The sequence below is a fragment of the Triturus cristatus genome, chromosome 6 (genome assembly GCF_964204655.1).
Source record: "Triturus cristatus chromosome 6, aTriCri1.1, whole genome shotgun sequence".
Classification (NCBI taxonomy): Eukaryota; Metazoa; Chordata; class Amphibia; order Caudata; family Salamandridae; genus Triturus; species Triturus cristatus.
The window spans coordinates 1898172213-1898187776 of NC_140589.1; the positions used below are offsets into that span (position 1 = coordinate 1898172213).

Consider the following 15564-nt stretch of genomic DNA (forward strand, 5'->3'; position numbering starts at 1 on the left):
GTACTTCAGGGGCTGCAAACCTCGAAGGTCAGTGGCATCTGACTTTCAACCAACCCCAAAACTCCATTTGTGCTCTACCGGGCTGTAGTGTTAATGAAAGAAACAAAATGTCAACGGGAAACACCATGAACATGAAATTCCAAGTTTGTTAGCTAGGATCTTATTATCAGAAATGTCAATCAAAACAGTGGATATGAGCCGTAGAAGGCCCTGCAGAACAAATCTCACATAACTGGGTAAAAAGGCAGAGCCAGGTCTTATCACTAGGTGGGAAAAATAGGCCTTATACCACAATAAGCTGGGAGCTTTGAAAGAAATCTAGCTGTTGCTTTCTGTAAAATTTGCATTCTGAGAAAGTTTGATGCTCACTGGAGTTTGTACATAGTCACCTCCGTGGAAAAGAGCTTTTTCTTGACCAATCCTTCGGCACCTGCGATGACTGACACCATTTCTATTCCTTTGTTCCACATTTTCTTCAGGTATTTCATCCCCTATATCTGTGAGCAGGTGTGGATCTTTTGATGTAGAAACTGATAGGTGATTCAAATTGAAGACTTCACGATCAGTACATCTTACACCCAGGTGGACGTTATGATGCCCTATCGGAGAGCGCTTGAAGGGAATGTGCTTTCATATTTATAATATTCAAATTGCTTCTCCCCAGTGTATAACTTCTGATCAAGCGTTAGCTATTCCTTTGTAAGGAATGTCTTGTCACAATGAGGACATAACATTTTTCCCTGGAATGCATGTTGACACATGAGGTTCATCCCGTGAAAAAATGGTTTGCAATAAAAAGTTGTTTCTGCCAATATGCACTATCTGCTCAGCACCTGGTCACATTTATTGCTTCAATTACTTCCCACTGTGGATTTTCAGATGTTGCATAAATAGTCCCTTTGTAATGACGGGTTTGTCACATTCAGTATATTCCTATGGTGTCGCTCCTGTGTGCAGGACAGGAGTACCTCAAGTAACGACTTTCTGATGTTGCATTAGCTTTGACCTTGTAAAGCAGTCGTTCCCAAAGTGAGCAATACTGCCCCCCCCCCCCCCCCACGGGCACTAGAATGATCCAGGGGAAGGTAGTAGCCTCCGGTGCAATTGGGGGACGTTGAAAACAAAAAAGAGGCAGTGGATCATTAAGAAAGAAGACAAAATAAAAAGGTAATTGCGGTAAGCCAAATAAGTTTAGGAATCTCTGTTGTAAAGGATGTCTTGCTGCTTTGAGTGCAGTGATATGCATTCTCCACCGTCAGGACTTTCTCCTCTGTGTTGACTTATTGTTATTCTAGTAGCTTTGCGCTGCCAAAAATTAATTGTCACATTCATGACATGTATATAGTTTCTCCCCAGGGTTGACTTTTTGATGTTGTGTTCGGTCTTTTTTTACAAATGACAGTACACATTTATTGTGATATCTGATCTTCTTGTCCTGCTGTTACCACTCGATTGAGACACTCTTCCAGAAGACAAAGGAACGCTGCCACTTGTTTGGGTGGTTCTCAGGAGAAGGAGAACTGTCACTGGGAAGACAGACACAAGTAATGTAGGCAAACGTATTCCACCTTAACAGAGTGGCGGACGGTGCGAAACTAGGTAGAAAAACAAACCTTGTGAAGATCGCACTACATTTCGCATGAAGCAATGCGGTTTTATATGCCTGCTTAGGATTATGTGGTACTTCCATTTTTCCCCCTTTCTTTTGTTAGCGGAAGAGATAAATCAGAGCCTGACCGCATTTTGGGGTAGATTATTCGTCACCTACAGACGGAGTTCCAAAGTCCCTAATGCAGCATGTGGCATGTTTTGGTGTGATAAGAGGGAAGTTTCCTCCTTTCGTTATAGCCCTCGTATGTTTATTAAAGGAACCGAGTCCTCGTAGGATCCACCATTATTTCTTGTTATATGTAGTCTTCTAACCGATATGGTATAACTTCTCTATCGAACACTTTCAACTGTTGGAAACTGTCCCTTGGCTCTTGAGGAAAGTTACTCTGAATATCTTTTGATACAGTTCTGAAAGGAATGCCACTATGTGGATAAGTTGCTTAATTTACACTTCTCATTATAGAGACAAAACCGTTCTACTAGCATATCAAAGAGTTATTCAGTCTTTTCTACTGATGGAGAATAAAATGTTAAGGAAACACTGAATGAACTTCTACCTGGTAATGAAAATAGAACTATGATAAAAAAAAAAACGAATGCGCATCAATGTATGTTTTCTGATGATTTTTTCTGGGCATTTCTACCAGGGGCTACTAGAGTTTTGAGGGAGGAATCTTCCCCCCTGTGATGTGTGAATGGTAAATGGCCTAGGTAGGTGTTTTAACAGTGCTATGATATCTTATTGCTTACATATTAATTATTACATCCAGATTTTCTTTTAGTGTGATGAATCTGATTAAGCTTGAGGAATAACCAAGATGAGATGAGAATTGAACATTCAGTATGCAGAAGTTAGTTTTGTTACAGGTATTTCAAGGTCTATATACACATACATATACACACACACTAGACAAAAGTATATTGCAATAAAGTTTGGTTAATTATTGGATCTCACTCATTGTTCTATGTTACAGGTCTCCTTCCCCGCTGTTCCCTTCCTTCCCTTTCCCCACTTGACCATTTCCAAGCTCTGTACTATAAAAGGCTTCAGAGATTGAGGGTGTCGAGAGGTCGATCATATTGAGATACGAACCGATCCTGAGAGGGACCTTTTTAATCCAATCCTGTGTCTGACACATGTGTTCTTCTCTATGTAGACTTTGATTAGCTATGCCTTTCTAATAAATGTTTTGTTGCAATCATGTCCTTTCTCTACCATTTGAACTCTCTGATGCAGTTGTTTTTTTTTAGTTTTTTTTTTTACAAATGCCTTTGTACAATAAGTGAACTGATATGGTATTTCCCATTTGTGAACTTTCTGATGGTACATTAGCTTAGCTCTACCCTCCTAATAAATGCCTTTTTACTTTCTGTACACTCATTTGGTTGCTTCATTAAGAACAGTTTGTCACATTCTGTACATTCATACAGGCGAAAGGGCAGACAGTGGCAGTGTCTGCTTGTGACCCGTCTGTAGTGGTAATAACGAAGGGCACTCAACAGCGCTTTTTTAACACTGAACTCAATAACACTTTTTAAAACTGAATTTGTGAATTTGCATTAGTGTGAAGCTGAAACACTGGTTCTTTTAAAACTCACTGAATTAACTGTGTCTTTTTATGTATGGTTACTCACAGCTTGCTAATCACGCACAGAGCATCTGAGTTGATTTTCTTTTCCCGCCCGGTCCGTCGCGGCATTTCAGTGCTGATTGAATGGAGGGCAGGGAAAGAAGGCAATGTACTTCTGGTCTCCTGGGCTGGACGGTAGTCAGCGGTCTAGTGTGGAGAGGGGAGGAAACTATTTAAATCGCTTGCCTGTACGGACGCGCAGCGGGGAAAGGGCAGACAGTGGCAGTGTCTGCTTGTGACCCGTCTGTAGCGGTAATAACGAAGGGCACTCAACAGCGCTTTTTTAACACTTAACTGAATAACACTTTTTAAAAGTGAATTTGTGAATTTGCATTAGTGTGAAGCTGAAACACTGTTTCTTTTGAAAATCACTGAATTAACTGTGCCTTTTTATGTATGGTTACTCACGGTTGCTAATCACGCACAGAGCATCGGAGTTGATTTTGTTTTCCCACCCCGGTCGGTCGCGGCGTTTCAGTGCCGATTGAACGGAGGGCAGGGAAAGAAGGTGAGGTACTTCCGGTCTTCTGGGCTGGACGGCAGTCATCGGTTTAGTGTGGAAGAGGGGAGGAAACTATTTAAATCGCATGCCTGTACCAACACGCAGCTGACACGTGTAGCGGGCGCGCCACTGGCACAACAAAGGAGCGCCAAAGGCAAGCCCGTCTGCACCCGTCCGCGGCCGGCCGGGGCCAGAACCCCTGCCCATGTTTTACCATCTCACAAATACACCGTAGAGCAATTATACTCAATGTGCCCCCCCATCCAAGATCTATGTAAACATAGTATACAGATGGGTTCTAGCACACATAAATGCAGCCACTGTTCTTATACGATGGCGGGCAACAAGGGACAAACTAACAAGGATCAGGAATTCAAAATGATACTGGTCAATTGTAGATCCCTCAATAAGCATAGGTACGAGCTCTACGACCATCTGACTGATATGGTTGGCTATCATGTTTCAGACTGAAACTTGGCTGAATGAAGATTCTGCACCAGAAATCCTTGAGGCCCTCCCTCTGAATTATGGGATCGTCAGACTTGATCGCCAAGTGAACAGGGGGGCAGGATAGCCATCATCCATAAGCTATCGGTACAATGCTCATTAGAAGCAGTGACCATTGAAGCCAGTGAGGCAGGCTTCTTTACTATCATAGCGAATACTAAATATGTCATGAAAGGTTTTTTAATTTATAGACCACCAGGCCCTATTGTACAGTTTGCATCTAGCCTCAGAGAACTAGTAATACAACCGGCACTGCGGTACTCCAAAGTACTGGTGCTAGGAAACATGAATTTACACTTTAATGCTATTAATAATACTGCAGCGCAAGAGCTCTGTCAGGAGTTGGCCGCGTTACAGCTGGTGCTGCAATCATCCCTCCCGACTCACCAACATGGCCACCTATCAGATCCAATTTTTGCCAACTGGGGGGAGCTAACAGTTGAAAATCCTACCGCAGACCCATGGACAGACCATTATATGATTCCTTTTAGCACCAGGATTCCCAACACTCCTCTCCTGCAAAAGGCAAGGGCAGGGAGACTGCAGAGGAAATGCGCTGGATTCTCAGCAGCCTGTTTTAATCACGCCCTCCAGCAGGGCAGTCCACTGGGTGGAAGTGATGCAGAATCCGCCTGCATCTTGCTTGACGACAGGATAATTGAGGCGCTAGACAGAGTGGCCCATGGGCCACGAGCGCACCAAGGAGACAGTCAAATTCTGCCCCTTGGTTCAACAAAGAACTTAGGGCGGTTAAGTCATCATGTAAGTGCTTGGAAAGAAGCTGGAGAGGAGACTTTTCAGATCAAAGGAGGGCTACATATAAAAACCAGCCTTAAACACTACCACGCGTTCATTAGGAAAACTCGGGCCGCATATTATAATACGAAGATAGAGCAAGCCGAAAACTCCTCTAGAGAGTTATTTATGATTTTTAAGGATCTATCATCACTAGCCAGAACCACAGCTCCTAGCAGCGACTCAGTGGAGATTTGCAACCGGATAGCAGTCTTTTTCTCTGAGAAGGTGGAAAATATTTACAACACCTTTCCAGAGGAGGCACGCAATGGGAGGTCGGAGGGGACAGGAATATGTATCACGGAGGAAGCACTCCGCCTCTCCAGTTTTACCCTCCCCACCTGCGACGATCTCAAAAAGACGGCCCTGAGTATTAAGTCCGGTTCACCTAGGGACTCTACGACTCCAAAAACGTTGAGGGAGAGTATGGAGGCACTAATACCCTATATTAGACACCTCTTAAAACTCTCCTTTGATTCAGGGGTGGTCCCACAAAAGTGGAAAGAAGCTGTGGTTATCCCCATAAAAAAAAAAGCGGGTGTAAGTGCGAGTCAGCTGGAGAACCTACGACCAGTCTCGCTTCTGCCATATTTTTCTAAAAATGTGGTCAATACACAACTAACAATGCACATTGACCAGCACGGCCTACTCTATCCGACACAATCAGGCTTTCGGGCCATGTACTCCATGGAGTCAGCACTGCTTCTGTCTACAGAAACCATATGCAGGCACGTGGATGAAGGGCAGACGGTGGCATTGGTCCTGTTGGACCTCAGTGCCGCATTCAACACCGTCGCCCATCCAATACTCCTACAGCGCCTCAAGGAAGGAGGGCTCGATAATCTGGCCTTGAAGTGGCTGAGATCTTTTATACAGGACAGAAGTTTCCAAGTGTCCCAACGACCACACTACTCTAAAAGCATTAAGCTGGCTCAAGGAGTTCCCCAGGGTTCCATACTAAGCCCTACTCTTTTTAATCTTTATGTGGCCCCTCTGGCAGACATCATCCGAAAATACTGTATTAGTGTTGTGTCATATGCGGATGACACGCAACTAGTAGTCTCTCTATCTCAATCCCACATAGAGGCAGCCACCACCTTCGCCTCCTGTTTACAGGAGCTGGCAGCCTGGATGTTGAGTAACTGTCTAAAATTGAACTTCAGTAAGACGGAAGTCCTGATTGTAGGGAAGGCTCCCTCAATATGGTCATCGAGGTGGTGGCCGCAGACACTAGGAACTACTCCCAACCCCAGAAACCAGGTTAGGAACCTGGGCATGTGGCTGGATTCCAAGCTTTCGTTTGATCACCACACTAAGACGGTAGCCGGAAAATGTTTCGGAATAATGAAAGGCCTCCAGAACATCCTGGATGTGCTCCCTGTAGCCGCAAGGAAAACTCTAGTCCATGCGTTGGTAACTTACCGCCTGGACTATGGGAACGCTCTATACCTAGGTGCCAGTGGTAAGAGTGTTCAAGAGACTACAATGCATCCAGAACGTGGCAGCTCGCCTTGTTCTGATGCTCACCAGGAGAGCCTCTTCCAGGAATGCCCTGGCGGCCTTGCGCTGGCTCCCGGTGAGGGAAAGAATCCTCTTTAAGGCTCTGTGTGTCAGCATATCCTGTAGGGAAAGGGACCTAGCTACCTACATAGTCTAATGTCACCTTTCATCCATCTAGGGCCCTGCGGTCCCTGGGGACGGGGCAGGTTAAAATCCGAGTAATCAAAAGAGCAAGAATGGGTGGAAGATCTTTTCGCTATCTAGCCGCTAAGCACTGGAACACCCTCCCTCAAGCCCTCTGGACGGAACCATCAGAAAACTCATTCCGGAAAAAACTAAAAACATGGCTCTTTCAGATATAGATCATGCATCACACTGAGATTGGCCGCTACAGAGAGGTCTGAGTAGCCTTGCAGCGCGGGGACACACTATCTGGTGTAACCAGGCGCTTTACAAGCTCATTTAGTATTATTACTATTATTATTAGAGGTTTCCCAGCTGGGACTTTCTGATGTCAAGTCAAGTCTTTAGCTTTATTCTATATAAAAAATATCATAAAAGCAGTACAATTTCAGATTAAAAGGAGAGACATATTTACAGAGTTTTTAAAAAAACAATTAAATCATAACCTAGTACAGCTTATGCAATACAATTTCCAATCCATGTTTTTTATTTTTTGTTGTTGTTTTTTTTGTTTTGTTTTTTAAACCATAAAAGATATAAAACTATAAGTGTTGGCAAAAAACCTGTGTAAAAGAGAGACCCAGAATTATTACCACCAATTAACTGGTCTCCAATCACAATTCATGTCTGGACTAGTGGGGCAATTTGGCTTCCTTGCCAAAATCTTGCTTCTTGTTAGCCAAGCACAGCCCAAGAATTTGGCCACCCCGCAAATCAAAGTAAGTGATGAAGTATCTGTACATAGGATGCGGAGTGCATTGCGATGGCTCATTGGTCCTAGTAGTTGGCAAACCGGCTTTAGCCACCTGTCTCTGGCAGACCTATACGCCGGACAGGCGAACAAGAGATGTGCAATGGACTCGTTATGATAAGCACATCCCGGGCAGGGTATAAGTGTCATGTTTAACCCTTTCCAACTTGCAATTAGACTGTTGGTAGGTTGTGTCCCAAATCTCATCTTCATATATAGTACCCTATCTCTGGGGGTCTGGATAAAATCCAAATAGGGTTCCGTTTTACAGGTGGTTTTGTGCTGAAAGAATCCCTCAGTCAATTTCCCTAGTCTGGGATTTTGAATGACCTGGGTCTGCACCCATTCCCAATAAATTCTTTTTAGAACCTGCTTTGTTGGTGGGATCTGACTACACCATGCCTCTTTTAGACCAATGGCAGTTAAAAGTTTCCAAAGGTCCGATAGCCATTTGATCTTACTCCCTGTGTCGGCTAATAACAATTCATCAAGAGCTGCCGCATATTTGGACAATTCGGCAGTCCTTCTGATACGGGCCCAAAAGAGAAGAGGGCGCAGGCGTATTATATCTTGAATAGAGTGCCTACCCAGGTCAAAGAATAAAGGCTTCAGAGGCGTCGAGGTAGGTAGGGAAGTCATGTCTCTCATAAACTTATTTTCGGATATGACTTTCTGATGTTGTTTTAACACTCCCCTTTAATAGCCTTGCCACATTCAGTGTAGTCTTCAGTGTGGACTTTTGATGTTGCATTAGGTCTCTATTTCTTATGAATGCATTGCCACATTCAACACATTTATGTGGTTTATCTCCTGTTTGAACATTCTGATGTCATATTAAATGTGGTTTTGTATTAAGGCCCTTTCTGTCCATTAATATGGTTTCTCCCTAGTGTGGATTTATTGATGCTGCCTTTAGTTATTCTTCCTGTGGAAAACTTTATTACATTTTGTACGTACATAGGATTTCTGTTCATGAGGCGTTTGATGTTGCTCAGTTTTTCATTTGTTATAAATGTCTTGTGATATTCAATACATTGATATGGTTTCTCTCATGTGTGAACTTTCCTATGTTGAATTAATTTTTGCTTACAAATAAATCCCTGGTCACATTCATATGGTTTCTCTTCAGTGAGGATTTATTGATGTTGCTTTACGTTGGTCTTGCTTTGAAACAATTTATTACATCCCGTACATTCATATGGGTTTCTCTGCAGTGTGGACTATCTGATGTTGCCTTAGATTCTTCTTCCACCTGAACAGTTTATTACATTCAGGACATTAAGATGGTTCCTCCCCAGTGTGGATTTTTTGATGTTGCTTTAGCTCTCCATTTGTTAAAAATGTTTTGTCACATTCTGTGCATTGAAATGGTTCCTCCCCAGGGTGGATTTTTTGATGTTGCTTTAGCTCTCTATTTGTTATAAATGCTTTGTCACATTCAGTGCATTCATTGGGTCTCTCCCCGGTGTGGACTTTCTGAGGTAGCATTAGTTGTAACTTTCCAATAAATGCCTTATCACATTCAGTGCATTCATAGGGTTTCTCCCCGGTGTGAACCTTCTGATGGCGCATTAGATTTGACTTTTTAATAAATGCCTTGTCACATTCAGTGCATTCATAGGGTTTCTCCCCAGTGTGGATTTTCTGATGTTGCTTTAGCTGTCTATTTGTTATAAATGCTTTGTCACATTCAGTGCATTCATAGGGTCTCTCCCCGGTGTGGACTTTCTGATGTAGCATTAGTTGTAACTTTCCAATAAATGCCTTATCACATTCAGTGCATTCATAGGGTTTCTCCCCGGTGTGGACCTTCTGATGGCACATTAGAATTGACTTTTTAATAAATGCCTTGTCACATTCAGTGCATTCATAGGGTTTCTCCCCAGTGTGGATTCTCTGATGTTGCTTTAGCTGTCTATTTGTTATAAATGCTTTGTCACATTCAGTGCATTCATAGGGTCTCTCCCCGGTGTGGACTTTCTGATGTTGCATTAGTTGTGACTTTCCAATAAATGCCTTATCACATTCAGTGCATTTATAGGGTCTCTCCCCGGTGTGGACTTTCTGATGTCGCATTAGATGGGACTTTTTGATAAATGCCTTGTCACATTCTGTACATTCATGCGGTTTTTCCCCAGAGTGGATCTGTTGATGCCGCTCTAGGATGCCCTTAATAAAAAATGCCTTCTCACATTCAGTGCAGTTGAATGGTCTCACTCCAATGTGGACATTTTGATGTTGCTTCAGGTCTCCATTTCTTATAAATGCTTTGTCACATTCTGTACATTGATATGGTCTCTCTCCAGTGTGGATTTTCTGATGTTGTTTTAGCATTCCATTTGTTATAAATGCTTTGTCACATTCTGTACATTGATATGGTCTCTCTCCAGTGTGGATTTTCTGATGTTGTTTTAGCATTCCATTTGTTATAAATGCTTTGTCACATTCTGTACATTGATATGGTCTCTCTCCAGTGTGGATTTTCTGATGTTGTTTTAGCATTCCATTTGTTATAAATGCTTTGTCACATTCTGTACATTCATATGGTTTCTCCCCAGTGTGGATTTTTTGATGCTGCTTTAGAAGCGTCCTCTTTCTGAACACTTTTTTACATTCTGTACATTGATATGGGTTCTCCCCAGTGTGGATTTTCTGATGTTGCTTTCGCTCCCAATTTGTTATATATGCCTTGTCACATTCTGTACATTGATATGGTTTCTCCCCAGTGTGGATTTTCTGATGTCGTTTTAGCTCTCTATTTGTTATAAATGCCTTGTCACATTCTGTACATTGATATGGTTTCTCCCCAGTGTGGACCTTTTGATGTTGCTTTAGCTCTCTATTTTTTCTAAATGCTTTGTCACATTCCGTACATTGATACGGTTTCTCTCCTGTGTGAACTTTCTGATTTATTTTTAAACTTCGCTTTGCAATAAATGCCTTGTTACATTCTGCACATTGATATGGTTTCTCCCCAGCGTGGAGTTTCTGTTGGTGTTTTAGCTCTCCACTTGTTCTAAATGCCTTGGAACATTCTGTACATTCATACCTTTTCTCCCCAGTGTGGTCTTTCTGATGTCGCTTTAGATTATTCTTCCATCTGAATATTTTATCACATTCAGTGCATTTATAGGGTCTCTCCCCGGTGTGGACTTTCTGATGTCGCATTAGATGGGACTTTCTGATAAATGCCTTGTCACATTCTGTACATTCATGCGGTTTTTCCCCAGAGTGGATCTGTTGATGTCGCTCTAGGATGCACTTAGTAAAAAATGCCTTCTCACATTCAGTGCAGTTGAATGGTCTCACTCCAATGTGGACATTTTGATGTTGTTTTAGCATTCCATTTGTTATAAATGCTTTGTCACATTCTGTACATTCATACGGTTTCTCCCCAGTGTGGATTTTCTGATGTCGTTTTAGCTCTCTATTTGTTATAAATGCCTCGTCACATTCTGTACATTGATATGGTTTCTCCCCAGTGAGGAACTTTTGATGTTGCTTTAGCTCTCTATTTTTTCTAAATGCTTTGTCACATTCCGTACATTGATATGGTTTCTCTCCTGTGTGAACTTGCTGATGTCTTTTTAAACTTTGCTTAGCCATATATGCCTTGTTACATTCTGCAAATTGATATGGTTTGTCCCCAGTGTGGATTTTCTGATGGTGCTTTAGCTCTCCATTTGTTCTAAATGCCTTGGAACATTCTTTACATTCATACGTTTTCTCCCCAGTGTGCTTTCTGATGTCGCTTTAGAGTATTCTTCCATCTGAATACTTTATCACATTCAGTACATGTATATGGACGTTCCCCAGTGTGGATTTTCTGATGCGGTTTTAGATCTCCATTTGTTATAAATGCCTTGTCACAGTCTGCACATTCATAAGGTTGCTCACCATTGTGGATTTTGTAATGCCGCCTTAGATTTTTTTCCCTATGGAACACGTTATTACATTCTGTACATTTATATGGGTTCTACTCTACGTGGACACTCTGACGCTGCATTAGGTCTTTCATTGCAAAGAACACTTTTCCACACACAGTCCATCAATATGGTTTTTCTCCAGTATGAATTTATGATGTTGCACTTGCTCTTTCTCTGCCTAATAAATGTTTTGCCACATTCTAGATATCCATATGGTTTCTCTTCTACATGTTCTTTCTGATACCAGGGTAGCCCTTACTTCGTAATGAGTACATCATCGGACTTGCTTCAGATGTCAGTGTGTTATGTCTTCTATGTATATCAGCTGATGCCTAAGAGCCAAGTACAGATCTCGTTGAGCAGTTTGGTTTTTTTGCTGCAGAAAGATTTGGCGAGGCATTAGCCCTCAAGAGAAGAGATTTAGTGGTATTCTGTTTTTACGTCACTGCCCACTCCAGTCATAGTTAATGCCTTTACCTTGTTGATTTATTACTGCATTTGTTTCACCTGTTAGATTAAGAAAAAGAATCACTGAATAACCTTAACTACAGAGCCTATACAGACAGTGTGCTGAAGAAATTCTAGATTACACTTTCAATGGAAAGATACAGTAGACAGTTAAAGGGCATACGATCCTTCCATGATCCCCTTCTATCAAGGAGTGTGGACTGAAGGAGTAACCAAGACACCAGAGAAGGTTCCTTATTCAATGAGTCAGACCGTCTCCCCATGACACAATACAATGTTAAATCCATAGTGATAAGATGCCCCCATTCATATCCAGGGAATGCTCCAATTATCACAAAACCTAACAAATAATACAAGATGGAACATGCAACGCAGAGCATTCCAATAACGGCAGGAAACATAAGCAATTGCTGCAAGGGAGTCATTTATACTATCAGACCCTGGGACAGGATTCGGACTGGTATTATGAGCTTCTTCCACATATTGTAACTGCAGAGATCAGAGTCTCTGACCAGATCTATACAAGGAAAGGGGGTTTACAAACATTTTATACACATAATGACAACATCAATAAGTCTCACCTTTTAAACATAAAGGCTTTCCCAATGCTGAAAAACATCAGAAAAAAGAAAGAAAAACAAAAGTGCAATGAGGTGGCCGTCTGTTGCATCACTCTGTAGGCATGCACTTTTTTCCTCCACAAACATGCACACCTACAGAATTACACATGCACCATTTTCCGTTTAGTCTGATGTTAGCTAAAACCTTATATTTTACAAAAATTACATATATGATTAGTTAAGGGTTTTAGCTCTCCATCCATTGGTTGTTTGCTGCGCCATTCATAATTTAATTCCACCCACTACAGAATACAGCATGGGGAAGTAGGTCAGCCTACTTCAGCTACTGACTAACCTCAGTGACTGCAGTTTATCAGTGACTGCCTCCTGCTAATGATGTTGTAAATTCCTTCTGGAGCTGCCTTTGTTTACACGATTTCTGCTTTATCAGAGTATAGCAGATGGTGTCCATTTGAATAGTTTCTTTATAAAGTAATTCACTTTTTAGAATGCATTTGTAAAAGGGAGAAGGAACAGGAATCAGAAGAAGAACATACCATTCCCTGGCATGTTCTCTGCTTACCTGAACACTCATCTCTTCCTCTGCAGCCCGATAGTCATCACGACGGTCAGACAGAAAAGGAAAACGCAACCTCAGGAGAACATGATGTTGCCGGTCACGAGGTCACCGCAGAACCATTCAGAGAGCGGGGAGGACATTTAAACCCCGGAATACGGAAGAAGGTGGCTTAACAGAAAACACAGAAGGGAAAAGCAGCACAGGTGCAGATGCCGGAAAGAGCTACACCTGTGAAGATTTTTCAGAGCCAAAACCAACCTGTTTCCTCGCCAGAGGCTGGAAGCGAGAAAACCAGTGAGGGTTTAATAACCCCAACATCCCAGCTGCTTGGACCGCCACACTTCCTGGTGAAAGGACCAGAGGAGAAGCAGTAACCGAATTCCCTGCTGCCACCTTCCAGAATTCTTTCATTAATGGCAGCGACCTCGCAATGGCAGAGCGTGGCCGAGTCCCGGACCCGACAACCCCCGCCACGTGTCAGGAGAAACATGGATAAGCCAGGTAAGGGGCAGGATCTTGGGGTGATGGGTGAAACCTTCGGGATAAAAAGCAGAGCGGCAATCTATCGGGTTGTGTTTTTATGTTTTGTATTTCCCTCTTTCTTTTGTCTCTTTTTCATCGTTCCACTCTTTAGGCTTAAAATATTAAATGTCTATAAGCCTTGTATAAATAGTCAGTTGACACAATAAGTGAAATTTGTTTCTTTCAATCTTCCATTCCTTTTCTTACGTTGCACAAACCAAAGAGAAAGACTTCTCGTCCACCATTTTTGTTGGCTAAATCAGGAGCATGGGTGTTTGGCTCTCTGGGAACCAGCCTATCCTCTCTTATACCTAGTATTAGAAAGAAGGGTGACTTACCCTGGCAATCGTTTCTTTTCCGAGGGCATCAATAAAACAGGCCGAGGACTCCGCCAGGACCTAGAAAAGAAAAATAGACAACAAGTTATAGACCTTTTTTGCTTTTTTTGACTTTGCATAATCAAACTGACCTTAAGTCGCCCAGACTAAGTGGTCAACTGGCTTATAAAGCGAACTCATAAATAAAACCCCTCACTTAACTTCCTTAGTATCTGTGGTTATTTGCCCGTTAAGTGACAGCATGCAATGAAATGCATTTATAATTGCACTCCTGAATGTATTTTAATTGAGGTCTACATCTATGCTTGTAAACCAACTTGGTCTGTATGTCCTGCTTGTAGGTCTTTTGAATTTATTTTTAGTGCTCTTGTTTGCTGTGCTTATATAGGTATTTCATTATTACTTTACTAGTTGAATCTGTGCTGTGTGGTCTGTCTTTGCAACCCTATCTAGCTGTGTGTCCATCAACTCGTCTATCTACCTGTCCTTCTATGTATGTATCTACCGTGAATGACAGCTCAAAGTTTTGATTTTCAAGCTAGGCAATACAATCCAAGAAAAAGCATTTCTCATGGACAATGAATAGACCCACAATGTTTATAATGTAACTGTGATTTTATAATCTCAATATTGAAGATTTTCACAGATCCATTTATATATGCACTCATTTAGAATTGTGTAATATTTATTATCTGAGAATAAGTCTACCTTGATGTATTGTGATGTATTGAGAATCAATCCTGAATGAAAGCGGGACTTATAATGCTTTCAGTCTGTCTTTCATGTTTAATAATGTAAGGCACACGTGAGGAGTTATGCAATATACAAAAATAACGGGGTATAGGGCAGAGACAGATTGCACCAAATCCTTTCATCAAGTCAAAATTATCAATGTTCTTTGGGTGCCCCGGATCATGAGGTTAAATACCCCTAAACCCCCTTAGGATCAAAAGACCCTATAACTTGTCAACAATTCACTGTGATCCAGCACTCCATAAAATTATTCAATGAACGTAAAATATATATGTGCATACAGCAGGTGTTATTTCAAAATTCTTTCTTTATTAAATTCTTCTTCTCTTCACATATATCAAAGACACATACAGCGTAGCCGACGCGGTTCGTCCAAGAGGACTTCTTCAGGGCTACAACAGACAGATACAAGGATTTTGAAATAACGCCTGCTGTATGGACATACATATTTTACGTTCACTGAATAATTTTATGGAGTGCTGGATCACAGTGAATTGTTGACACGTGAGGAGTTACTTGTTATGGCACTGGCACTTTAAATAATGCGTTGTTCAAACTTACCACTCTCATGTGATCAAGGCTCAAGGAAGCCGAAACGCGTCATGGCGACTGGTGAGGAGCATTAAAATTTCACCATAAGCACCAACATTGGGTCTGTGTCCGTTTTTGAAGAGAATTTTGCCACATATGGAAAAACGTGATATTGATGACTGAAACGTTCCACTCAGTCATACACGGACCCCCTCCCCGTTCAGGTCGACGACGACAGTGGAGCAATACTTCCAGGGCAACCCGGAAGCATTGGAGGATCCGAGCAGGATACTGAGCGTCTGACCCCCCGCAACCCCGGAGAAGCTGTGAGAGACCTGCGGTAACCAGCGGACACCGAGTCGGAGGACTCGTGGAAAGCGGAAAACCTAGCAGGTAGGAGTTAGCC

The 15564-nt window shown here is 42.1% G+C and overlaps 1 protein-coding gene across 2 annotated transcripts in view; it reads right to left on the bottom strand.

Moving 5' to 3' along the window:
* Window positions 1-7060: 7060 nt before the first annotated feature.
* LOC146822358 (uncharacterized) overlaps window positions 7061-15564 on the bottom strand; it is a 69329-nt gene continuing 60825 nt past the window's right edge. The window contains exons 2-4 of one of the 2 annotated variants that reach the window (XM_085613443.1): window positions 13875-13934; window positions 12456-12482; window positions 7061-11913 (exon numbers count right to left, since the gene is read on the bottom strand). In XM_085613443.1, coding sequence (XP_085469569.1) covers window positions 8759-11086 — 2328 coding nt within the window. In that variant the 5' untranslated portion in view covers window positions 11087-11913; window positions 12456-12482; window positions 13875-13934 and the 3' untranslated portion in view covers window positions 7061-8758. The remainder of the gene's footprint in view (window positions 11914-12455; window positions 12483-13874; window positions 13935-15564) is intronic. The other variant, XM_085613442.1, reaches the window with a different exon arrangement.